General features: G+C 39.0%; 3 protein-coding genes across 9 annotated transcripts in view; 2 read left to right on the top strand and 1 right to left on the bottom strand.

Annotated features, from left to right (window-relative positions):
• Positions 1-17,740, top strand: part of LOC105287190 (trichohyalin) — a 42,053-nt gene extending 24,313 nt beyond the window's left edge. Inside the window, exons 1-5 of one of the 2 annotated variants that reach the window (XM_026970231.1) lie at positions 9,402-9,688; positions 10,038-10,267; positions 11,807-14,663; positions 15,455-15,620; positions 16,139-17,740. In XM_026970231.1, the coding sequence (XP_026826032.1) occupies positions 10,042-10,267; positions 11,807-14,663; positions 15,455-15,620; positions 16,139-16,399 (3,510 nt within the window). In that variant the 5' untranslated portion in view covers positions 9,402-9,688; positions 10,038-10,041 and the 3' untranslated portion in view covers positions 16,400-17,740. Of the gene's footprint in view, positions 1-9,401; positions 9,689-10,037; positions 10,268-11,806; positions 14,664-15,454; positions 15,621-16,138 lie in introns of those variants that run through there. The other variant, XM_020034271.2, reaches the window with a different exon arrangement.
• The window catches only part of LOC105287192, a 187,923-nt gene that overhangs the window by 54,379 nt on the left and 108,411 nt on the right, over positions 1-25,133 (bottom strand). The gene's annotated exons all lie outside the window — the stretch shown is intronic.
• On the top strand, positions 18,111-25,035 carry LOC105287191. 4 transcript variants are annotated; one of them, XM_011352692.3, is made up of 9 exons: positions 18,112-20,104; positions 20,364-20,483; positions 20,611-20,728; positions 21,110-21,374; positions 21,512-21,628; positions 21,730-21,820; positions 23,669-23,814; positions 23,993-24,060; positions 24,232-25,035. In XM_011352692.3, the coding sequence occupies exons 1-9, from the start codon at positions 19,958-19,960 to the stop codon at positions 24,294-24,296; spliced, it is 1,137 nt and encodes a 378-aa protein (XP_011350994.1). In that variant the 5' UTR covers positions 18,112-19,957; the 3' UTR covers positions 24,297-25,035. The 4 variants fall into 4 exon arrangements, with proteins under 4 accessions (XP_011350993.2, XP_011350991.2, XP_011350994.1 ...); XM_011352690.3 differs by having other exon boundaries at positions 18,115-20,104; positions 23,993-24,125; XM_011352691.3 differs by having other exon boundaries at positions 18,111-20,104; positions 21,152-21,374; positions 23,993-25,035.

Here is a 25,133-nt window from a genome sequence, read left to right as displayed (position 1 = left end):
TCAGAAATAGGAAAGACGGTTATTTGTACGGCAGAGCTATGCCTCATCTCTATCGTGGTTTTGAGTTCTCACCGTTCTCCGACAAGAGATCTGAAATCATTGGAGGATCGTAAAGGAGGGTGTTGGCAGCTCGAGCATTCTGAAACGGCGGAATCCGTGTAATCCGATGAGAACGTAGCCGCATTATGCGTTATGCGGGCGAATGAATTCTTCCTGCGGGAAGGTAATTCGCGAATCCGATTTCAGTCCGTTGCGCTGCCTTACATCGACTTGCAAGAGCTCTCGAGCTTTTCGTGAAATAATACGTATCTCGAGGAAAGTTTCCCGAATTCGAGATCGAGATGGATATCAAGATTCAGAGTCGCATATTTTACAGATGCATTGATATTTCCCAATTTAGGTGTGAACGCGGTTATAATTTACTGGTCGGTGTTGATCATTAATTCGTGACGCAGAAAATCGATGAAGTTCTCTGCAGAAAGAAGTGACCAACGTGGACTTGTCACGTCGCTTCGGCTAAAACCGGACACATTCCTAAAAAAATCACTTAACATATAAAATATCGAATTATGCAAACAGCTGCTTAGAAGTTCATGTTTTTGTATATATTATTCTGAGGTTAATGAAATCATTAAGTCTCGCTCTAGATCCAATAATTTATGTGGATCTGGAGACAAATTACGATCCAATCTTCGATAGAATCAGATTGCTGTTTTTCTCGGATGCACACAATTCAAGTAGAATTTTCATCATTAAAGTACAAGATTGCCACGTTGCCATAGTGTAAGTTAATTCACCAAAATATCAGATATATCGGTGAAAAGAATAGTAAATAATGAAACGACGAAATAATTATTTTTGCTTGTTATGAGAAATCGGGAAAACCGACAAGTCTTATGTTACGTAAATTATTATAATTATTAAAGTTAGATCAATTGCACACGATATACAAACAACGATTGTTTATTCGTCTTTGTTATACCGGTGCATTATACATACACGTACACAAAATTACATTTCTGATTAGTTAAAATTCATATTTACAATAAAATATATTCCATTGGAAAATACGTTTATAAACAAAATCGATAATTAGCAATTACAGTTAAAGAAAAAAGATACAAATTTTTCATATATTTTTCCGTTATTAATTTTGTTTCTCAATTATTAATTCTATATTTGATTGTAAATTTATTTATATCTATTATTTGTTTTGCAAAATCTATTACTCAGATTTATTACAATTAAATTGAAAATGTTAACAAGTTTGCATTTACTATCATATAAATTTAATATTTATTATACACATAAAGCTATCGTATATCGATATTTTATACGTATATAGTATCTATTATCTAGAATTTCCAGTAATTAATATTGCACTAATATCGAAACAAATGTAAACAATAACGATTTCACCGCTATGAATGTATTTAACAATCAGTAATTGTCTTTAACAACGGAATGAAAGCATTTCTCCTTGACGCTGATAACTCTCGCGTATTTTATTTTCAGCAACAATATACATATAAACGCGTACGTGCAACTAAGCAAAGCACTTAACTGCGCGTTCTAATTCGATGCGCTGTTTTACGACGGCAAAGAGCATCCAACCTTATCGCGCATTAAAGTAATTAGCGATTAAAGCAATTAGCTATTGATAGCGGGTAGAGAACGGCGCACCTTGCTTCGTCATGGGAAATGTAAAAGTCAAGTGATCGGCAAACACAAACGATGCTTTCCGCTTGATAGAGACTTTTTAACAGTACGATAGGGAGTATACAAAAATATAATTGCACTTGCCGTTATCAATTTTTTTTATTTCTTTCATCCTAATATGATAAGGAATTGTTTTACCTACATACTATGAACATAATTTTTATATACATAATATACATAATATACACGATTATCAATTATTAACAATAGTAATTAATAATAGTCGACATAATATATTATATCGAATATCGAATATATTGAATTTCAATTTTCCACAATTTTATATGAACTTTGAAACTAAAAACTCATAAATCGAACAATGAACGTATATATTTTTGCTTTGATGCGTTTTATACTCTACATAAATTTCCCGAATTTAAAGAGCACAATTCCGATTGTATGCAAGCAATATCAGTCTAAAAAGGAAAAAATTGTGCATTACGGTATTCAGTGTCAAGTTTAGGATTAAATGCGAGCGAGGCGCATTGAGACGCAAGACCGACGCTTTAATTGACGAGTGCATCTCTCGAGACGGGCGGAGACACACGCGCACGACGAAGAGGATTAAGACCGAGGCGACGTCGAAGAAGTCGCAAGTCACTGCTGATTTCGCCGTAACGTTTACACGTCGCGTCTCGGGGGCCGACATCCACCGACGATGGTGGCGGCAGCGACGATTAATGCCCGCGGGGGTTATCCGGTTAGGTTGAAATAGGCTCCCCCGTAGCACCGCTTATATACCGGGTCGTTCTAATTATTTTGCTCGCTCGCTCGCGACTAACGTGATAACGCCGCCCGACACTCAACTCGGAGAGGTGACGTGCATGCCTGCCAGCTTCCGATATACTAACATGTTAATTTATAATCGCGTCCGTAAATTTCTGCCCGCGGTCGCGGCTCGGCCACGCGTGACCGTTGCCCCACATCCGTCCTGCCGCTCGAATTGTATGGTGAAATATGGAGTTTTAATGCGGTAATCGGAAAGAGTCTCTCCTCTCTCGTGCGACCTGTCAAGCTGAATCTCGCAATTTTTCCCGCAATTTTCCTACATATTTATGTCTCAGATAGATCTGAGAAGTAACATGCGTGGCTGAGTTCGCTGGAATATTTATTAGAAGCACATTGACTCTCCCTTAATTAAATCAGGAAAGAATGTGTTATTTCGTTACGAGTGCGAGTGGTATACAAATTCAATTTTATAATCGTCGACTACGGTAGAAGAAATATTTTAATTAATATGCAGGGAATTAAGCAGGAAAGAGAAAGAGAAAGTGAGAAAGAAGAGTAAGAAGAGGAAGAAGAAGCAATCATCGCACGAAAGGAAAGCAATTATTACCTGAAAAGAATACGAAAAGAATTTTAATGAACGGTGTCATGAGTCAACCGGAGGCCCAGGGGGATCATAATGTGCAAATCTGTTGCAATACGTAATACTTGAGGGGATAATAGCCTTAATGATAGAAGCACTATTGACGTTTAATATAACTTCCTGCGGGATAAGAATAGAATCTCTTCAGGCGTATCCAGATTGTCCTTCCTCTCCCTCTCTCCGTTGTACCCGAGGTACAATAAACTCTCTCTTTCTTGATTTCTATCCTCCGTCTCTCTCTCTTTCTTTTTTTTGAACGCGTATCTTCCATTTTCCATGCAATTTGCTGATAGTTTATCTGGAATTAAAGCGTCGTGTGCAGAACGGAACGGCCGCTCAAGCGTAAGAGTAGAGAAGCTCCAACGGAAAATCGCATTGTCGGTTTATACTCGACGGTCAAGTAAATACAATTATCGTGGGATTCTAAATGATCGTCGCATAATTGCAGTGCGACGAGAACCTTGAACATGTCTTTTCTACGATTTCTTGAAAAAGGAATGGCAGATATTGGAATCGTAGATGAAAATGAAAAAAAAGCGATACGGCCTAATAATAAGTATCTGTATAATTTATTCCATTTCTATGACAGAAATAATTGCTATTGATAACTTACTAAAATAGACAATTTAATGTTTCGATATTGCGCGATTTTGATGGTTAATTTCGATATCGATTTTAACATCTAAGATACCAATGCTAATATTCAAACATTTTCACGTTCTCGATCCGACAGTTCCCAGAAATGAGAGTGTTAAATTAAAGCTGATTCGGCAAAAGTGCGGTCTGGACAGTATCGCGGAACGCGAAGGGAATGTAGCTCTGACGATGAAACGCGATTCTTTATTTGCTCTCGGCAGCTTTCACAATTACATTATCAGACGAATGAGATCATTACTTTCCTTGGCTCTCGTTGGCACATACGTCCGTTACAAATCATTCGTTGTTAATAAGTAATTGCATTTAAACGACGCGACGAGCTCGCTGATCAGTGGCGACGTGGCTGCTCGTGTTAATTAGGTGACACTTTTTGCTCGGTCTCCTCCAATTAGCGCGAACACTAATCGATCCTAACGGCGATATATATACGATCTGCACGGGGCTAGTTGTCTGACACGTTCATTAAAAATTTAATTGTTTGGATTTGCTCGGAAAAATTTAATTGGAATGTTACTCGACAAAAAATGCACGACGCATATAAAACGATAAATTTCTCTCTCGTGTCTCTTTTCGGGAAAGCATATAGTAAACTCGATATAACGTCATCGGTACGATCTGCATCTATAAATTGCGCATGGAGAAGCACTTCAGGAAATAATTTACTACCGGCGTTTTCGGAGTGCTGGGAAGGATAGGGCAGGAGGAAATAGATTAGTGACGGTGCCTACGGAATTACGGTAATTACGAAAGTATATCCGTTATTTCAATCTAGTTACTCGCGAATTAGTAACGTCGTCTAATTACCATGTTGCGATATAATAATCATTAAAACGGGAAGCACGCTTATCAGTTGCTTTGTGGATAATTTCCTTGTTACATGAGAAAATTACATAGCGCAAACATATTATTATTAATATTATTATTATTGTTATAATTATTATGGCAACGTTACTAGAATTACACCAATAAAAATTAATGATTTGGGAAGAAGAAGGCTATATAAAGCTCCATAGAGAAATCCGAGAAATTGAGAATTTAAAAGGTGAATGATCTTACGAACTGAACGCTCAAGAATGCAAGAAAGAAAGAGAGAAAGCGCTCTTAGCGAGTCACAATAAGCCGCGAATTAAATTTTCCTCGGGGTGGAAAGAATGCAAATTTCCCACGGAATACTCGCTGCCGCCGGTATACGTCTTTCACAACGTTCTGCTCTGTCGTGCTCGTGCATTTCCAGGTCGAAACTGGACAAGCCCGCAAATCGTGCAAATCTCCGCGTTTCGACCTGTTCTCCAGGTGATTCGCGCGCGTGCGTTTTCCCAGGACTCCAATTTATTCATGCCGTATTTTATCAAGTTTATATTTCAATTACAAAGGTGATGTGCGCGCGAGTTTACGGACATCAGTGTGTCGTCATTCGCGAAACGGTGAATCCTCCGGTGCACCGTTTTACAACATGCGCACGTTATTTATGCACTTACACGTGAGTCGCTTACGGAGATAAATCATCGCGCGGCATCTCGCATTCCGCGTAAAGGAATTCGCGCGCGAGCTGCATAACGGACGTAATGGCGGGAAGCAGGCCGCCTATTAAGCCGCAATTAACCCTCTGACCGGCGGCACTCCCGCACAGCGCGGCCCACTTTAATATGCTAATGCCGCTTTCCTTGGCCTCCGCCGAGGAAAAGTCTTCCGATTGAGAGATCGTCCGAGACCTCTACTTGTTTCTCGCGCCATGCGAACAAAAATCCCGTAATGCTACGTTTTTTTAATAGACAAATACTTTTTAGCAGATTAAACATTGCACTTAACTATAAGGATGATGTCAAGTATTTTCATTTAATCCTGCTTTAAATAAGGATTCTACCGCTGAGACGAAGAAAGAGGGAGGGAGAAAAAGTACGCATTTCAAGTTTATATATTCTATTAATAAAATATTTCACGATACCGCGAGACATCTTGCAGTCCATATAACGCGACGTTAACGTCCGCTTTCGATACATTATGCATTTCCCTCCGTCGCGGAAGATATAACGACCGCCATTAAAAGTCCTGATGGTCAAATCGCTCGTAGCGCGTCGCGGAAATTTATCATCGCGCGTGATAAGGAGAGAGAAACGTACACACGCATACAGAGGAAGCGAGCTTAATGAAGAAAAAAAATCTCGTTTCTCTCATGCGACATGAATCGCACTCGTACAACGTGTGCACGTCGGGGACTCGCGTGGAGCTCCAATATTTCAATACGTTATCTACAAAAAGTCAGGCCGAAACTAGCGCGATCGATAGCGCAGGCTGCTCGGGAGGGAGAGGTGGAGAAGCAGGGAAAGAGAGAGAGAGACAGAGAATATGCGTGTGCCTGCGTGTATGTGTGTTGTGTGTGCAATGAACAAACGTCATTTTTAGCGGTTGTTCTAAAGCTCTACTCACCGCAACGCAGAACACCATTATCGGCGATCGAGCGATCGAGCTAACGCACGTGCTCGCGTCGAAAGCGATTTTCCGCGATCCGATTTCGCGCGTCGCATAATAAACCCTGCCGCAACTGTTACATCGTCGCGTGCCCGTCCAAATCCCAGAACGACAATTTTTCCGACGATTTCCGCCACGACTGCGCCACGCGCACATCGCACACACGCGGTTCGCTGGAAATAGTCGCGTCGAGAGTCGATGGGAGAACCGAGGTTTCCGCCTGCGTGCTTCAGCAGACTTCCGAAACGCCTCAAAATGTATAATGGATCACTTTTCACTTGCACTCTCATGGAAACTCAGTACTTAGCAAATGGAGTTTTTGTAAATTGTTTATGCGCCATGATTTAAAGACGACTCTTTCACGACGAAAGTGTGTGTTAAGGGATGTCATCATCTACCGCAAGTTCTCTGTTCTCAGTATTAAAAGATGATAGATTCCTAGGATATTCTTTATATTATGATATATAATTATAGATAAAATAAAATGGAAAGATGGGATGTGAATAATAATACTGAAAATATAATGCAGCCATTTCCATTTACAAAGAGATACGAAAGCGCAGACAGTACGTAAAGTACCCTTGATATTTGCATTTATCTTGCATTTCTCATCTCATTAAATCGCGGACATAGTGGCAGAGTAATGGTAAAATTCATTGAAAACTGTGGCTCTCGGAGATTCGGAGTCTCGACGTTTACTAATGCTTAACGTATTTGCAATCGGAGACATGATTATAACGATTTCCTATTGATGAAAATTGATGCAAAAATTTATTATGTTATTACCGTCGTATTCTGTTTCGTTCTCTCATATGTAGATAAATGCAAGAGAGTAAGAGAGAGAGAGAGAGAGAGAGAGGACGAGAAAGATTCAGCGAGATTTAGATAGGGGAAAAGAGGAACGAAACTTGTGCGTTTATGCGGATTATTGGCGGAACTTTAATCTCTTTTGTCTAGGATGATTCGTGCAATTAAGTTCGTGCAACGCCAGAAGCATCCCCATAATTGCAAATCCGGCCGAGAACATGGCATTTCAACCCATTTTCTGGGGGAAATAAATTATTTACTGCTTAAATCTGTATTTATGGAATTTTGTGATGTGTATTTATGTGCTAAATGTGACCACAGACCTTCATGATAATTTTGAATGCTCCGCAGAAATCTTAATTATTTTACATATTTACTGAAACAACAAAATAATTAACAAAATTTGCAAGTATCCCTGAAAACACAATGTTCTCACAATTATTCATTTATTTAATGGCAAATAGAAATATTTTATAAAAATATACATAGAAATATTTTCTATACAGTTTTCCGACTTGTTTCTTGTAGTGTTTGAAAGATACTTGTTCAATTTTTGCAATGAGCCAAGTAGAATCAGCATCGACAGCACAGGCATGTATATGCATGCGAACGAATGAGGTACTTTGATAGGATTGCGCCATGTACTCTGTTCCGCGTTAAACGTAATTGCAGTTTATAACGCCGAGCTCCGCTCGGGACACGAGTTTGCGACCATTTAATTACAGGCACGCTCTATTACTAATTAATCATTATTATAGAAGCGCAATCGCTGCTCTGCGTTGTAACATTCAACAGTTAGGAAGCGCTTAATTCGGGCATGATTCTCGATTCATTATGCAGGTCGCGATATTCCTTTCGGTAATGTTTGTTACCAGTAAAAATATATTTACCAACTATCAGCGGATCATTATGCCTTTTTATCCTTATTACGCCTCGATATCGAAAAAATTATGATGTACTGGCTAATAATATGCTGCGATTATAGCGAGCCACATCACCGCGAATAATTCATTCCATCATTAAGTCGCAAATGTTCGCCCGCGGCGGCGAATAAATTCTCATTTGCCGATACGAATATTTTCTCCTCTCGAGTATGTATCGCGCGTTCTTGCTTGAAATCGCATTCCTCTCACTTAAGTCGCCTTAATCGACGTATTGCGTTCCGAGATATACATATGTAGTATAATTGCAAAAACACTGCGAGCCTGCGTGGATCAATATCCGACAAAGTCATTATTTAGAACGGTTGATCAAAAAAATATCGCTAGTCTAACTGTACAGACCGCGGTGATTGATTGTTAGAAAAAAAGAGGAATTTGATTATTCCTCCTTCTCTCCCCGCCTTCTATAATTGGCTTCCTGATGATAGGAATGTATAAAATCTATTAGTATCCGATGAAGCGCGCTTCCTTTCAAGACAGAGATTAAGGAAGGAGGAGCTGAGAGTAATCTACGTTGATCAGTTGACTGCGAAATCTAAACGTTTACTATAATCCCTCATTATACTTGCCATTAAGTACTTCTTAATTACTTCCAAATCACATTGCATGTATTATCATTCAAATAAAGATAGAAAGTTTTCGTATTACGGAGAAAGGTCTGATATATATTATAATCACTTCCAAAATTTTACGTTTAATCTATAGCTTTTTCAGTACAATGTCACGCTTTTTAGCAGCAGACAACTATTATCTCAACTTTCTCGAATGATTTTTGCAAGCGAAAATAAATTAATCGAAGGGGCATTCAGGAGCATTTGTTTCTTTAATATTTTCTCAAGTTTTCCCATAAATGTGAGTTCGCATTTTTCGTTTCATGCCGTTATCAGCAGGCAGTCGGAAATACGAATAAATTCCCGCTCCAACCGCTAATTTGCCTGGTCTCGTACTTTCCACGCGTGGCGTCATTCGAATCGTCATCGCCACAAAAATCACAAACCACAGATTAATCTCATTCGTGCGTATTGTGCACCCCAGAATGCGTCGACTTCTCGATGGCTTGACGTGACGTCATTCCGCCGTTCGCGTGTCGAGCCACGGAGAAATCCGCCACCAACGCTCGCTCGCAATTGATCGAAATTACCGGTGGGTCTCCTACGGTCAACCACGGCAGATGGGTCCACGAGGAGAGAAAGAGGCGAAACGTGACGTCAGTTGACGGAAGTCAATTGGCGTGTCGTGCACACACGAGAGTTGATTCTACGAGAGCGGCCTTCCTCGCCTTCGCCGTTGTATTAAGTTTAGCTACTTCGGCCTGACGCGGGCAGTGTGTCAAGATCACTCGAACCGTCGTTGATATCGACCTCTCTCGATTTGTCAGCTCCTACCGTTCGTCCTTTCGCTTCGTTGAGAGAGGCGCGTTTCAAGTGTCGCTTGCAAAGTGCCGGCAGATTCGCGTGTAGGAATAAGAGCTTGCTCCGGAGATCGGCACAGAGGAGAGAAAGGAGAGGGCTACTTCGAGTGTCATTCGAGAGTCGCACGGTAGGCCGATAGCTCGCCTGCTTTCATCTTTTCCGGCAAAGCGACGACGGATCGGGTCTTTGAAGAATGCAGGAGTAGCTCGCGAACGGGGCGGTCGTCTGAGATTCAAAGAGTCAGAGAGTCGGGTTGGCTTCTCCTTTGGGAATAAGGAGATTCGCCTGCTGGGTGGCTGTTACGGTGAATAAAGGTGAATACGTTATTCCTCGCGGTAGATTCTGAGAGTGATATTGCTTGCTATATGCGCGCTATATACAATGCACATGTGCTTATTTAGATTGATTAACATAAAGTCATCGGAGTTTATTTAAAAAATTGTACAATTTATTTACGAAGTCAATGAGTGTCCAAAAAAATTATCATTATACGTATGCGTACACTTTTCTCTCTTTCTCACGCAAGGAAAGGAAGATATCACATTCGTAAGCGCATTAAAGTCTTAAGGGATAGGTTCTATCGCAAACGCAAACGAAGTAAGTCGGAATCCCGTAAAGAGCCGACCCAGGTGGAATAACGAGGGAACACCCGTTTGATTGCAGGAGGATGCAGCCACGGGTGACAGTGGCTCTGGCCACGGTCTGGCTGGTAGTGGGTTTGGTGGGAGGAACAGTCACCCTCCGCCTCCCCCACGATCAATACTCCCCCGCGTCTCCGCGCAATCCCGGCGGGGTTCAACGGGACCAGACCGAGGACTGGAAGGATCACGATTCGGCCGAGGATCAACCGCTCGACCTTTGGATCGGCTCGCAAAGGTCGATCTCCGCGGAGGGTATGTCAGACTTTACAGTACTACATGTCTCGCTGAGCGAAATAAAGCGCCGTATTGTGACTCACTGTGAATTTAAGGGCCGATGTCGAAAACGGAATTGTCATTTTGAGGGGACGTATCAGAAATAGCTTAATATAAATCTTCCTTCCTCCCCTTGATTCCATAGAATCAAATATATGAAAGAAACATAATACATATAATATTATGTAGATATCAGTTATATTTTATTATTGAAATTTGATGCTTCTCTGCTATTTTTTATTTTGTGATTGCTCGATATCTTCACTCGATATCTTGTGATTGCTTCGATATGTGAATCTTTCACATATTAATATACAATATGTATGTAATATATTTATTCTTTTGTTTCTACAAATATCTGTTTCAAAAATTATGTTTTCAAGTTATGATGCTTTGCAATCGTCATTATTAGTAGTCATTCTAGTTGTTAAACATAAATCTCCAGAATCCTTTTCTGGCACATAAGAAACATGAAATAAAATTACACTTTTAGTATTCTATTATTGACTTATTTACTGTTATATTTGGCATTCTGTGATCTTGCTAAGTAAATATATAGTGTGTTCTGCTTCATCTGGCTTCAGTTACGTCAGCGAATTAATTCTGTCGGGTCGTCTTACCTAATAGACGCATCTCATTGGAGTGCATCGCTGAATCTAACCAATGGAAATCCGTTCCCCGACTTTCCTTCCTCTGCTTTCCTCTGACTTTTCTGATTAATCAAGGTCTTCTTAGTCGCCATCTTCAAGCAACTTCAATATCAAGCAAGTAGCAGCAATGAGTTCTCGACTGTTAAAAGCTCAACTGTACTTTCGACACGCATATAGTCCTGAATGCATCTATTTTCCCATTTTCCCATTTCTTATTGAAATTGAATATCACAATAATGAAATATAATTCAAAATATTTATATTTGCATGCTTTATATTTATACTTTAAAGAGTTATATTGATACGTCGTATTGTTAATACAACGAAAAACCCAGAGAAAATTTTGCAATTTTTTATATAAATATTTAGAAAAAGATAAAAGTATTAATGAGATAAAATATATGTCATTAATACTGGTTAAATCTTTTATGCTTTCTTGTTTGCATTGAGAAGAGCATGAAAAAGTGGATTTAGGAAAATGTATCTAATTTCTAGTGGAACTTTTCTGAATAGCGTTTGATTTGAAGCTGCCAATCAGTATCCAATTTGCTTCATATACATCGATATCAAGTTATTTTGAATCATTCTTCAGATCTGGTACAAAGTTTGTGACTATGCAATTACTCGCGTCGCGCGTATGTATCTCGGAAAAGTTTTGTGTCATGAAACATTACACGTTTTATTGCAGCCGTAACGCTAAAACCTTTAGTATATGTACGTAAACCTGAAAAAATGTTTCCTTAACAAATGTTTAATATGGAATTATACATTGTAATCTGTCCGTGCTACAAATTCAAAACTATAGGTATGTCCAATTATACTGTTGAATGACTTATGCGACCAAGAAATCTCCAATTATGGTTTTCAGAGTCACCAGGTCTACCTCGCGGTGCCAAATTTGTCGAGCGAGGTTTTCCTCTTGAGGATTCCTCGGAGGACATTGTCTCGTCAAAGCGAGTCTATCCTCTTTCAAGCTGGCAGGGACGGTTACCGAGTATCACCGACACGGAATTCGCAGCGGACAAAGTCGATTATGGCGAGATGCCGGAAACGCTTTCGCGCGCGGCTGCGGTACCACCTTCAGACTCCCTAGACGACCCCTTTGTGGCGGACGACACGTTCCAGGATCAAGGCCCGGGCTCGGTGGAGATATACAAGCTAGATCTATCCAAAGAGAAGGCCTTACTGACTGCAACCACGCCCTCCGCGAATTTGTCGTTAAAAATCAAAAACAAAGCACCGAAGAAGACCGGTCATCTCGATGCAACGAAGATAAAGACAACAGATGTCAAGCCGACGATGACGACGACAACGACCACGACGATGGACTCGAAAATTCATTACAGACAGTCGAACTTCTTCGACGAGCAACGAACCGAAACGCCTATGGTCAACAGGAATGCCTTCGACGTTGGCGGCGTGCCGGAGCTACAGGTTGGATGCGAAGGTCTGGAAGCGTCGCCGTCGTTCCACAAGGAGAAGAGATCGATAAATACGCCCGACAAGAAGAAGGAGGAAGAGATGTCGGCGTCGGTGTTGCTGGACGTGACGCCGATTTCTCTGGATTTCGACTACGACCTATCGTACGACGAGGTGGACTTTGAGGAGATGGACGAGTTGCTCAAGCTCAAGCGACTGGAGACCACCACGAAGAGGAATAGGCCGAACCGGGGCGACATGGACGCGAGTCACCTTAATTCTGATCATCTGGACGAGCCCAAGCGACCGGAGAAGTTACCGGTTCGCGGGGATCTAGGTGACTCCACTGCGGTGAACTCCAGTGGAGCCAGCCAGGGCGAGTCGTGGCAGCCGACGGATTCGGAGATCAAGAACCGTGAGAGGATCAAAGTGAAGCGAGAGCCCGTTTCGTTGGGCGATGACGATGGCACCAACCGGGGTCGGGGTCGACGGTTACTGTGGCTCGCCGCGGCAAATACCGAGGGATTTGCGGATAGCGTAAACGAGTGGAAGCGCGCGAAACGATCAATCGATTGGGGCTTCGGTGAGAACGAGGGTGTTGTGTCCAGCGATGAGTTGCAGACCGTGAATGAGCGTCGCAGGCAGTACGAGATGCGGTACCATCAGGACGCGACCAAGAGACGTGACCAGCATCGCGAAACGAATCCCGAGAACGATAATATCAAGCGACAGTACGAACAGCTGCTGCAGCAGAAGCGGAGGGAGGAAGAGGAGCGATTGCGACGAATACAACAGGGGGATGATCGCAGGACGCTGAACAGATCGGAAAAAGAAGAGAGAAGAAGGAACGAGATGCGGAGGAGGAAGTACGAAGAATATCGCAGGAGAATGGATTCGATGTCTCGCACGAACGACGGAGAGACACAGCAACGACAGATGGAGGATGGACAGAGGCAGGAAACGGTGCGCAATCGAACACAGGAAATGGCCAGAAGAAACGAGGAAGAGCGTAGGAGGCAAGAGGAAAAGGAGCGAAGACGACGCTTGCAGAAAGAAGAGGAACAAAGAAAACAGATGGAGAACGCCAGGAGACCCGGTTTCAGAACGCCGGTAAGCGATGAAGAAAGAAGGCGGAGAGTGTATGATGAGGAAACGCGACGGAGAGAAGAGGCCAAGAGACAAGATCGATACAGATCGAGGGAGGAAGAGCAGAGAAGAAAGGAAGCAGAAGAACGACAACGTCAGGAAGACTTCGCGAGGAATTTTTCCGAAGACGACAGAAGAAGACTCGAGGAACGTCGTAGAGAGTGGGAAGAGAAGAGAAGACAGGAAGAGGAAGACGAGAGAAGACGACAGAAGGCACCATCGAATCTGATGCACGCGGGACACCGAGTCGGTCAGTCGAACGACATCGGGCAGCGTGATCGAAACGAAGAAAGACGAAGAAAGATGTGGGAACAAGAGGAGAGACGGAGGGAACAAAAGCTGCAAGAATACATCGCACGGAATCGACCTATCAACGTTAGTCGTGCGGAACAAAGATCGGAGGAAGATGAACGGCGACGGATGAACGCGGGCAGAAATCACGAGGAGTATCGCAGACGATTGGAGGAGCGCAGGAGACAGGAGGAACGGAGGCTGCAGGACTATATCAGGAGGACCCAGTCGGTAAACTTGCCAAAATCGAATGCAACCGGTCATGACTTGTTGGAGCAACGAAGACGAATCGAGGAGGCCAGGCATCGCGGTAAATATCCTGATCCAGGTGTGAAGAGACACCACGGGCCGTCGGCGTCTACGTATATCGATCCACGTAGTTCGCTAGAGGAAGTTAGACGAAGGCAGCAAGAGATGGCGAGAAGGCTGGAGCAGGAGAGACGACAGAGGTACGAGGCGGAAGAGCGACGGAAGGAACTCGCTAGGCGACAGCGGGAGGAGGAGGAGGAGAGGCGGCTGCGAGAGGAACGGATGCGAGAGGAGGAGGCTAGACGAGAGGAAGAGGCAAGGAGCGCTCAATCCAGGAGGTACGAGGAAGATAGGGAGCGACTGGAGGCGGCGAGATTGCAGACCGAGAGAAGGAGACAGGAAATGCTGAAGGAACGGTCCAGAAGTGAAGCTGGAAGGACGAAGCGACCGGAAGCCACGAGACCGACCTACTATCAGGATTCTCATCTTTTGGAGCACAGAAGACGGCAGGAGAGTCGACCGATCCCGAACAATTTGATGCTGAATCAAGCGGAGGCCAGAAGGGCGGCGTCAGAACACGAGAGGCAAGAGGCTGACAGACGACGGGAAGAAGAGAACAGGTATGTAAGGGAATAGTTTTTTGGAATACGGAGCTCTGTAAGAATCAAGTTTCCGTCTGGCGAACTTTATTTGTACTGCGCTATCAACTTCTTCTTTTCTGCTATTGTATATCTGCTCGTTCATCTTTGTTCTACTTTACTCTCTTTTTATAGGAATAAGTGTTACTTTGTAAGATCTATTGTAACTTAATTGTGAGATGGCTGATACGTTATAAGTCCATTTGAAATTTATAAAAGTGATAATAGAATCCGCGAAACGAAATACTATCTAAAATTCTATTTGTCATGATAAGAATTTAACGAATCAAAAGATACATATCAGAATACACAATATATTAAATAATAAAAAAATTTTGATAGTTATAGATTTGCTTAAAGTATGAAAATTTACAAGAAAAATACTAATAATAAATTAAATGAAAAAGGAAATTAACACAAATGATACATTTCTTATTTTCTTTTTAATATCATTAAAATAATTTAAATATTTAGTTAGTTACTAATATAAATATAAATATAAATACTAATATAAATAGTTACTAATATAAATTTCTAAAATAAAACAATCAAAAGATTATATCTTTACATCCCTTGATCAATTCGACTGCTTGCCGGGTCCGGAGTGCTTCTCCAATCGCGTAATAGCGGTAACAACCATGAGATTCGTCGATCCCGTAAACAGCAACTTTAATTAAAAAAACGCCCCGAGCACACCATCGAGATGAGGGTTACGAGAGAGTTTACTCGTTCGGACCGTCTGATAAATACAACCCTGTTTCTACCTGCTGCAGAATGAGGGAGCACAGATGGAAGGAGACGGACCAGTGGAGGCGACAGGAACTAGCCAGACTAAACTCCCTACCGGTTAGCGCAAGGATAATAGTTCGTCCTGGTGGCTCTTCGTCGTCACCGCCTCTCATATCAAGAGCCGGATTTACCGACGAGATCAATTTCACGGTGAGTTCTCCATTTGTCCGTCAAAACACCTCACCGCACTGTCCGATCGCACCGAAACCGATCCAACTGCCCATCGGTGGTTTGTTCAACGGCGAATCCGATCGCCATGGTAGCCGATTGTCTCACGCTACCGAACCGAAGTGCACTTCATTAAACCGCGGGCGAAGTTGCGGCGGGTTCGTGTGCCCATGTCCTATCGACAACCCCCCGATCGCGCCGCTTTGTTCCGCTTAATTGATCGAGCGCCGAGCATCGTCGCCTCCCTTCAATGTTTTCTTGCAACACATCCGCGACAAAAACGACGCTATAAATAATTTTAGTAGTAATAGTGATATGTTTGTTAACAAAAGAATGACTTCTGTTAATTACGATATGAATAATGTGTATAAAAATATATGCATATATGCATGCACACGTATACACAATTTCTAATATATTTGAATGTTTCTTGCTATTTAAATAATTATCGACAAGAAAAGAATTGGAAGAATTTGTTAGATTCAACAAACTGCTTTCAGGGAATCAACCCAAACCGCCAAGGCGTGCCAGTACCAAAGTTCCCTGCCCCCCCGACTTCGAGACCACCCATTAAGGGTCCTGGACCATGTGTCTGGGCAGTTGTTCAATGTTGTTCGTCCAACAACAACCGTTTGGTAAACTGTTTCGAATCGATGGGTTGTCCCGGGATTAATTGGGATCCTAACCCGTGCAGGGGTGCCATCGCGCAAGCTGCCAGAAACGAAGTCATGAAGTTCTACGCCAACGCGGAGAACCAATAACACCATCAAGAGTCGCTCTTTGCTCTTCGAGAGATGCCAATCTGACAGAGAGAAAGGAGAAAAGATTGCTCGAATACTAATGAAAGGACGCTTCGAAAATTTCAAATTACTGCGAATCAATTTGTGCGTGTGTGCGACTGTACAAATATTTGTGTCGCTGGATGCAAGAGCTCAGTACATTCCGGCGTTTGCGAAACGAAAGACCTTGATATCGTTACTCGTATGTATATCGATCATTTTTAATATTTGAAACCAAATAAAAATTGATGTGAACTCTTTTAAAATATGAATAAATATTTCATGAAAAGACGTAATTAATCAGAAGTAATTTACCAGAGAATAATGAGAAAAGTTCAGTTGAGAGAAAATATTAAGTATATTAATAATATATTACATAAATAAAGATATTGAGATAAACTTGAACAAAGTTGAAGATACATTTTCGTATGACATAATAATATAAATGTGCTAGGCAATAATAAATATTAAAACATGTAAATATACTCCGGACACGGAAGATGTGAATGCAAATTTTTAATTGCATTAATCTTTTAACATCCAGCAACATAATAATTTGCAATTTTGTGACATTTGGAAATTCTCTGCAGAGAAGAAAAAGATTATCTATAAAGTTACATTTCGAAGCAAGTTATTTTGACAAAGAGGAGAGCGAAGATTATAGCTAACAAGCCAAATAAAACCTATTCTTCCATGACGTGTTACAGCCTTCGAAATGTTGAAAATAATTACGTAACATTATATATCGCATAACGAAGATAATATGTACGATAACGTATTGTATTTAGAGAGAATAATTATTTTATTATTATAATTAAAATAATGTATCAAACCGATAATTTTCTAATCGCTTATTTTAGCGATAACGCGCATTGAACAAATGTTTATAATGTGACTAGCGATTAACAGTAGTCTAAGAGATATTTAAGAGCTTGAACTTTTAAAGCGTAGTGAACAGTATTTGCCTTACGTAAGACCCTTCGATAGATCGATAAGGTATTCTACAGATTAACAATAAATTAGTTGTTAATGTCCAATAGCCAAGACCAATCCTTTGGTGACCATTACGTGTAGCATATAAAATCACATGTAACTGTAAAAAACAAAAAAATAATAAAAAAACTTCATCGACATGTTTGCATGCGCAAATATAAAGTGCGTAAGCGAGCGAACGTTTTTAGCTATTGTAAATTTTTTATACATAGTCGAGATGAATTATACTTCCGCAGCTTTTCCACATGTGATATAGAAGGTAGGCTCTAATATGCTGTAACGTAAATATTTATATGATGTATGTAAAAAAAGAAAATAGAGCAATAAAATTACCTGGACTTGTATAATTCAAAACACACCTGTGCACGCGTTCTCGCTGTGCGCGACGATCAAACTTCGTTACGGATGCAAAACTTGATGAACACACAGTAACTCGCAGCGACATTGACACATCGGCATGTTTTCACGCTCTTTCATATCACGCATCCATGACTGACGTGATGTGCAAAAGAATTACTCTCGTAATCCCTTTACTTCTCGCAAAATCCTATCAACCTTCATGAAAACCAGAATATCGTGCGAGATAATAGGCTCGCGACAAATTCCTACCGATGTAAAACCAGTTTCAAGTTTCTTGAAAAGTATGAAATATTAGCAGGAATTTTTCTATTTATTTAATTAATTATTATTATCGGTGCATAAGTTCTTGCCGATTTTGCAATTTTTCTTTATTGAAATGAAACAATCGATACAGCATAAATTAATCAAAGTATTTTCCATCGTTTTCTACGACTTTTTCCAATCTTTCCGGCATACGAATACCATCTCGAAAGAAGTTATCTTTTGATGATCCATTCATCGACCCATCGGCAAGAACTTATGTACTGACCTATTATTTGCTAATAACTATTTACGAATTAATCAGCACTAAAATATTTTTTTGCTGATGGCAAGATATTTTGGTAACACTTGAAAATCTCAAATTAAAAGTGAGATTCTCTGTATATTCGAGAATCATAAGAGAAAGATTTTTCATTGGTGGCGCCGCCTATTTTGCGAAAATGGCCGGGAAAACTTTCAGCGACGCGACAGCCGAGAGAACTTCCGGCCGGTTTGCTTTTATCTGCACCGCCGCCTTTTCTTCTCACCGGCTCCTTTTTTCTCGGTTTTTTTTCCCCTGTGGCCGATAACGAGGCCATTCAACGTTTAAGAGCTTGCAAACGTTTCCTGTCCAATCAGTTGCATTGTGAATCCGAAGGCGCCACCTTGCCATCGTATCTTGACGTGCGGCGAAGCAAAAGCAAATAACGGATTATTGACGTGGGCTACCACTTCGCGTAATGCACTGCGTGTCACGCTAGTTGCAATTGTCGATACAGTTGGTAGCACATACTTGCGCTGCTGAAAATTGGAAATGTCACTTTGCATCTGGGTGCATGTTTGTCGATCAATTTTAACGACCACTTTTACTGCTTTCACAAGCAAAATCAGCATCGAGCAACAGCTACGTTCCATGTTCGATGTTACAACAATATTTGTTAATCGTAGCATACGCTAACTTAACAAGGATTTCAGCAATAATGTTATACCTCATATTGTGTAGTAATTTAAAATATTATATATTTCACTTTCTAAAAACATTTCTTCTATTTTATATATATGTAGTATGTTATCATGTGCTATACTGTATTTATTGATATCATTACGCATTATGTATCAATATTACTTATGTATTAATGTTAATTAATATGATTTATATGTGATATATTATGTATTATATTTTATTACTATTATATTGTTATAGAGGATTAGAATGAATCTTAAACTGCATAACAGTCAAGGCACGTGCGTTTCTTTTTAGCACCGGTAAGCAAATTATGTTAATCACAGTGGTGCATCTAATGAACAACGTGGTCAAGGCAAACTAGTATTGTCCTCGTTCTCAGTTTGTTCTTTCTTCTATATATTATATTTTCTTCATCAATATTCAGGCAGTAAAGAATGGTTTATGCATCTTCACATCTTGTACTAACGCAGATTCAAATCTCATACATGACTATATATTGTGTAATTTACGAGTATGAATACAATAGTGAATAACAGCATCGTGCATGTCTTTAGCATGTTAAAATTTTGTATATCACGCAGCAGACTGTCATGTCATATTTCAAAATAATGTTTATCTTCAAGGCAGTCTAGACTTGCCTGACACTTCCGAAAATACAATATTAAGGAAAATACGATCTGCGCTTGCGTGAAATTTGAAAGAGATATTTTATGACTCTTTTTCTGTGAGAACTAAACATTCCCTCAATTTCTTTCCCCATTATATCGATCGCATAATAATCAACTTATACCCCAGCCAATTGTCACTAAATTATTGTGATAGTGCAATGATATCGTGCACCATTTAGCTTATACTTATGCAAAATTGAGCAGTAATATTATGCTTACATAAAAGAAATTTTTAAATATTTTCATCTTCATGAAAAGGTGCAAACCTTCCATCTGGTAATTCGCTACCAAACGCTCCTTAACATCTGCAGAATGACGATCTGCATTGTGGATCAGTATTTTAGTATCAATAAAATATTTTTGCGTGCAGTTGCCTTATGGCCTTATCATCGAACGAAATTCAATGAATTTCAATGGTTCTTCTTTCTTGTTATCTTGATTACCTTTATCTTAGCCCAGGTATGTTTATCATGTTATTACACAATATATTACCATATAGGTTTTTACTTATGGCCATCCTAATAATTTGTTCGAACTTTTTTAATAAAAGTATTTATATGGCAATTACTGGATATATAGTAATGAAACACTTATTACACACGTATTATGTTATGATAACATTTACAAACCGTGATATTAATAGACGTTTACGAGCATATTTGAAATAATACGTAATTATAAAAGTACTTAACTTTTCTTTTGAAATCGTTGATTATAGTTGGCAACATTTTTAACTACAGAATGCACACCAAATATGACAATTAAAATTATGTCTCTTGCATTATCCTTTACTTTATACTTGATAAAGTACGTTTCCTTCCGTGTTAATGCCGATACTGTAAGTTAAGTTTTATTCTATTCGTTCCAATAATTATCAGACAACTTTTGTGCACATAACTATTCTGTTCAAGTTTTAGAATAAAAACAACAATAACAATATATAATATATTATTTTAATACGATAGATAAGATATATATTGGAGAGATGTCAATATATGTGTGACGAGCTAACAGACGAAGGTGAAATTGCTATCATAAAAGAATGTGGGCACGAAGCGAAACGGTTCACAATGTTAATGTTATGTGAGAAAATATTTACTGAAATTTACTAAATATAGCAAAGTAAAATAAATTACAGTTTTGAGTTTGACTTTTGCTAAAACAATTGACTTTTCGGACAATTCAACATTTTTATCACAACACGTCTTGCATTGTAATTTCTGCAACAGAAATAACATGACATTTTTGAAAGTCCAATTCTATTTAACATTTTCAAAAGTCAATTTCTCGATTAATACAGTCTATATTCTATTCGAATTTGACAAGAAGGAAAAGAGTAGAAGTAAAGGCTAAAATAAATAAGATATAAGATATAAGATATAAAATGAGTAAGATATAAGATATTACACAAAAAATCACTTTGTATATACATGTACAACAGGTTTTATTAATATTCTTATACAGTGTACGGCGCGAGTAACATAATGATTACGTGTTTTCTACCAGTTTTCCCGCGAATTCTTCGTACTTTTACGTCCATAAATATGTCTGGAGAACAGTTTATGATAGATATTATGAGAGAATACTTTGTCGATCAAGACAAGTATTACTATTATATTTTGCTGCACATGGATGTAAGCTACATTATAGGGATAATTGTAATACCAGCAACAGGATCATTGCTGTTTGGCGGCATGAAATATATATGTGGATTATTTAAAATCGCCAGGTGAACAAATAAATGTATTATAATAGGAAGGCATACGAAAGTTGCATTTGCGGTTTATATTTTGCATTACCATTTTAGATACGTATATGGAAAATCGACATAGGTATACAGCATACAGAAAACTTTATTTGTTGCAGTTATCGTATTGATCAAACAATGGAGACTCCAATGTTTCAAAGTGCTGGTTTTTCGAAGGATTATGTAATTTATAAAAAGATTGTACATGCCGTAGATATTCATCGCAAAGCAACAGAGTTAGTATTGTATCAACGCATTGGAATATTTATGTAATTAACAGTAATAATTATAATAGTATTTAGTATTATATGTAGAAGCATTATTTTTCTTTTTGAAGATTATCTGATAAAATGATATCCGATTTTGTGGGGACATGTTGTTTAATAATGTTGGTTAGTGTTACTTCCTTAAGTCTCAATCTTTATGGAGTAAGTATCTGATACTTGTCAATATTTTAGATAAAGAAAAAGGTACTTAATGATATGGAAATTCGGAATAATTAAAACCATAATTGAAAAGCTGTGAAAATAATTACAGATTTAAATTTGAATTTATATTTAATTCTAAATTTTATATTTATTTTGAAATATGTACAAATGAAAGAAGGATATGGTGTGATTGCCAGCTTTTCATATTTCTTACATTTATGCTTTTGACATTTTTGATAATTCTTGATTTTTGAAAATTGTTCACTTTAGAAGAACCATCTGTAACGACCTTGACATATGTTGTGGTCATCTTAAATAATAACCTGCACAATATTTTAACTGTTGCTCGTTGTTTATTAAAAGTTATCAACATAAAAGAAATTTAATGTGGAAAACATAATCTTCTAACTGTTAATTGGTTCGGGAAGAGATTTGTATTGAGTTGACCGAAATAATCTCGGGCATCATGGTCCATATGTAATATAAAATAAAGTGCAGTATATGTAATATAAAATATAGGTTATATGTAATATACAATAAAGTCCGAATTAACAAATTAACGCGTAAAAAGTTAAAAGGTGTTAAGAAGTTAACAACTTTTTGATAAACTACGAGCAACGAGTACAACATTATCAATGAAAACAGTGTACTTGATAAGATCCCAGTAAGCAAAATGTGTGCAATCTGCCAGCAGATTGGCAACAGATTACTGCAGAAGTTGATAGCAAATTGGCATCCGTTATGTCCGCATTAGGATAGTGATCTGCCAGAAGAGCCTGCTAACAGACTCTGACAGCAGATTGGCGGCAGAAACCGAGCAGGATCTGTTAACATTTGACGGCAGATTGACAGCAGAAACCGAACAGAATCTGCAGCTTTTGGCCATTCATATTTACGATATATTAAAGCATGTGTTTACTTTTAACACACTATAAATTGGCATTTTATATTACCATGTGTTAAAAGAACGCATTTGTTTGTTTGTTAAATTAAAGTACATTTGGCTTGATGTATCTTTCTGACAGTTCGTTGCATAATCTCTCTCTTATTGTTAATTTATTCTAATCTGAAGTCCGAATTTTGCTTTCGAACTTCAGATTGCTTGTGGCGTGTGTGAACTACATGGACGTTGTCCATGGGAGCCTCTGTGCCGCAAGTGCAAAAATTTTCAGAAAACTTAATATTATCATGCCAAGGCGCGTATATTAACTTATATAACTGTTAGGCTAAATCTTAACATCGAGTAAGAACTCGACGTGTGCACCGCATAGCGGTGCGGAGCGAAAACACATATTCATAGCCGTGTAAATTTGAATACTGTCAAAAGCTGCAGATCCTGTTCGGTTTCTGCTGCCAATCTGCTGTTAGATTCCGCTCGCGCAGATCTTGCTCGGTTTCTGCTGCCAATCTGCCGTTAGATTCCGCGTGCGCAAATCTTGCTCGGTTTCTGTCGACAATCTGACTTCAAGCCATGTTTGCAAATTCTGCTCGGTTTCTGCCACCAATCTGTTCTTAGATTTTGTGAGCAAGCTTTGCTACATTTCTGGCACCAATTTGTCGAATTAATCATTAATAACAACTTCTGTATCAAATTTGTTGTCTTTTGGCTGGCAATAGTTGATAGCAGATAGTTAGCATCATCTGCTTTCGGCAGACTTGGTTATCTGGGATGATACATATGTCCAGAGCAAAGTCAGTGGAACTAATTCTCACTCCATAAACTGGATAATTATCACTCTTTCATATAATTTAGATGATTCCATTGTGTCTGTCTGATAAGAAATTATAAAAATTTTAAAAATTATAAAATTAATCGGAACAAGTAATATTGTATCTATATTGTCTTAGGTTCATCAAGCTATGATGCTTGGAAGCGCCATGAAGGAATATTTAGTGCATGTTAAATGTATATCTGTCTCTGTAATGTACATGTTCATAGGCAATTACATCGGACAAGAAATTACAGACTACCATAACCATATCTTTAGTAGCATGTAAGAGACATTAATCAGTAGCATAATAATATTTAAATGTTCATTTGATTCTTCTTTCCTTACATATTATTAGCAGAAGTTAAAGTTAATATAGCTCATGAAAAATATTCATGTACTAGAAAATATTTCTAACTTTTTAATCTTTTCTTGAAATTATTAATCACTCGTTATTTGACAGATACAACATGAAGTGGTACGGAACATCTTTATATATACAAAGGATAATTTTATTCATGGTGCAAAGAGGTACAGAAAATTTTTATATTGTTTTTGCTGGAATGTTTGTGCTGTCTATGGAAAATGCGGCCATGGTAAAAATATTTCATGTTATGTCATGTTATAACCTTACATCAAATTATAATCTTCCAAGCAACATGCACTTTACAGTGAACTAAAACAATGCAAAATATGTTTCAGTTGTTCAGCACTTCCATATCGTATTTCACCGTTCTCCATTCTATACAGTAAAATCCGTAATGTAACTAAATAACTAAAATAAGTTTATGGCATTTGGATTAGATTGAATTAAAAGTAGATTCTGCATACTAGAGAATTTTAAGATAGATTTCTTATCTTCAAAAGAAGAAGAAATTTTAATCAACGTAGCAACTCATCATCATATTTTCCTGCGTAATTCAAAGAATATAAATTCGGAACAGTGAAAGTATTGCACAATTTTATTACCTTTTTAAAAAATACGAATCGTCACACGCTTTCTGGCATCACAAAATGGAGAGGGTGTGGCGCGCCTCAGTGATGCCAGAAAGCGTGCGACGATTCGCAAGACCATTCCCACTCCATCCCCGAATGCTACAAGCACTTTCTAGCATCGCTGCCTGACTGCGCCGTAACCAACAACGAGCGCTCGCTGCACGAGGCGCGCTAACGCGCGTACTGATTCGCTAATCTTCTTTTACTAATATCTGAAAATTTTACGTTGTTAATTGCAAAATGAAGTAGGACTTTTTAGTTCAGCTTAACGAGATCTACCTGCAGGTGATTGGACACTTTACGCGGGACACCCTCTATACATACTCATTAAATCATCTTCTGCGTCTGAGTTTCTTAAGCAATTTGTAATCAATTTTTTCACAAACGAAACATCGAAAACAAATCCATTTTTGGAGAAACTATTTAAAAAATACTAAACGACAAAAACAAATATTATGTAGTAGGTAATACAACATGTAATAGCTGAACGTATAATAAAATGAATATGTGTACTTTAACGCGAGTCAATTTTTTAAATATTAATTTAGCTGCATTACAAGAAATTCTGAAGAATAACTTACGAGAGCAAAGATAAATGCGCATTGCAA

Source organism: Ooceraea biroi, chromosome 6, assembly GCF_003672135.1.
Source record: "Ooceraea biroi isolate clonal line C1 chromosome 6, Obir_v5.4, whole genome shotgun sequence".
Lineage (NCBI taxonomy): Eukaryota > Metazoa > Arthropoda > Insecta > Hymenoptera > Formicidae > Ooceraea > Ooceraea biroi.
The sequence above is the reverse complement of the archived record's forward strand: the minus strand, read 5'-3'. Positions and strand labels throughout refer to the sequence as shown.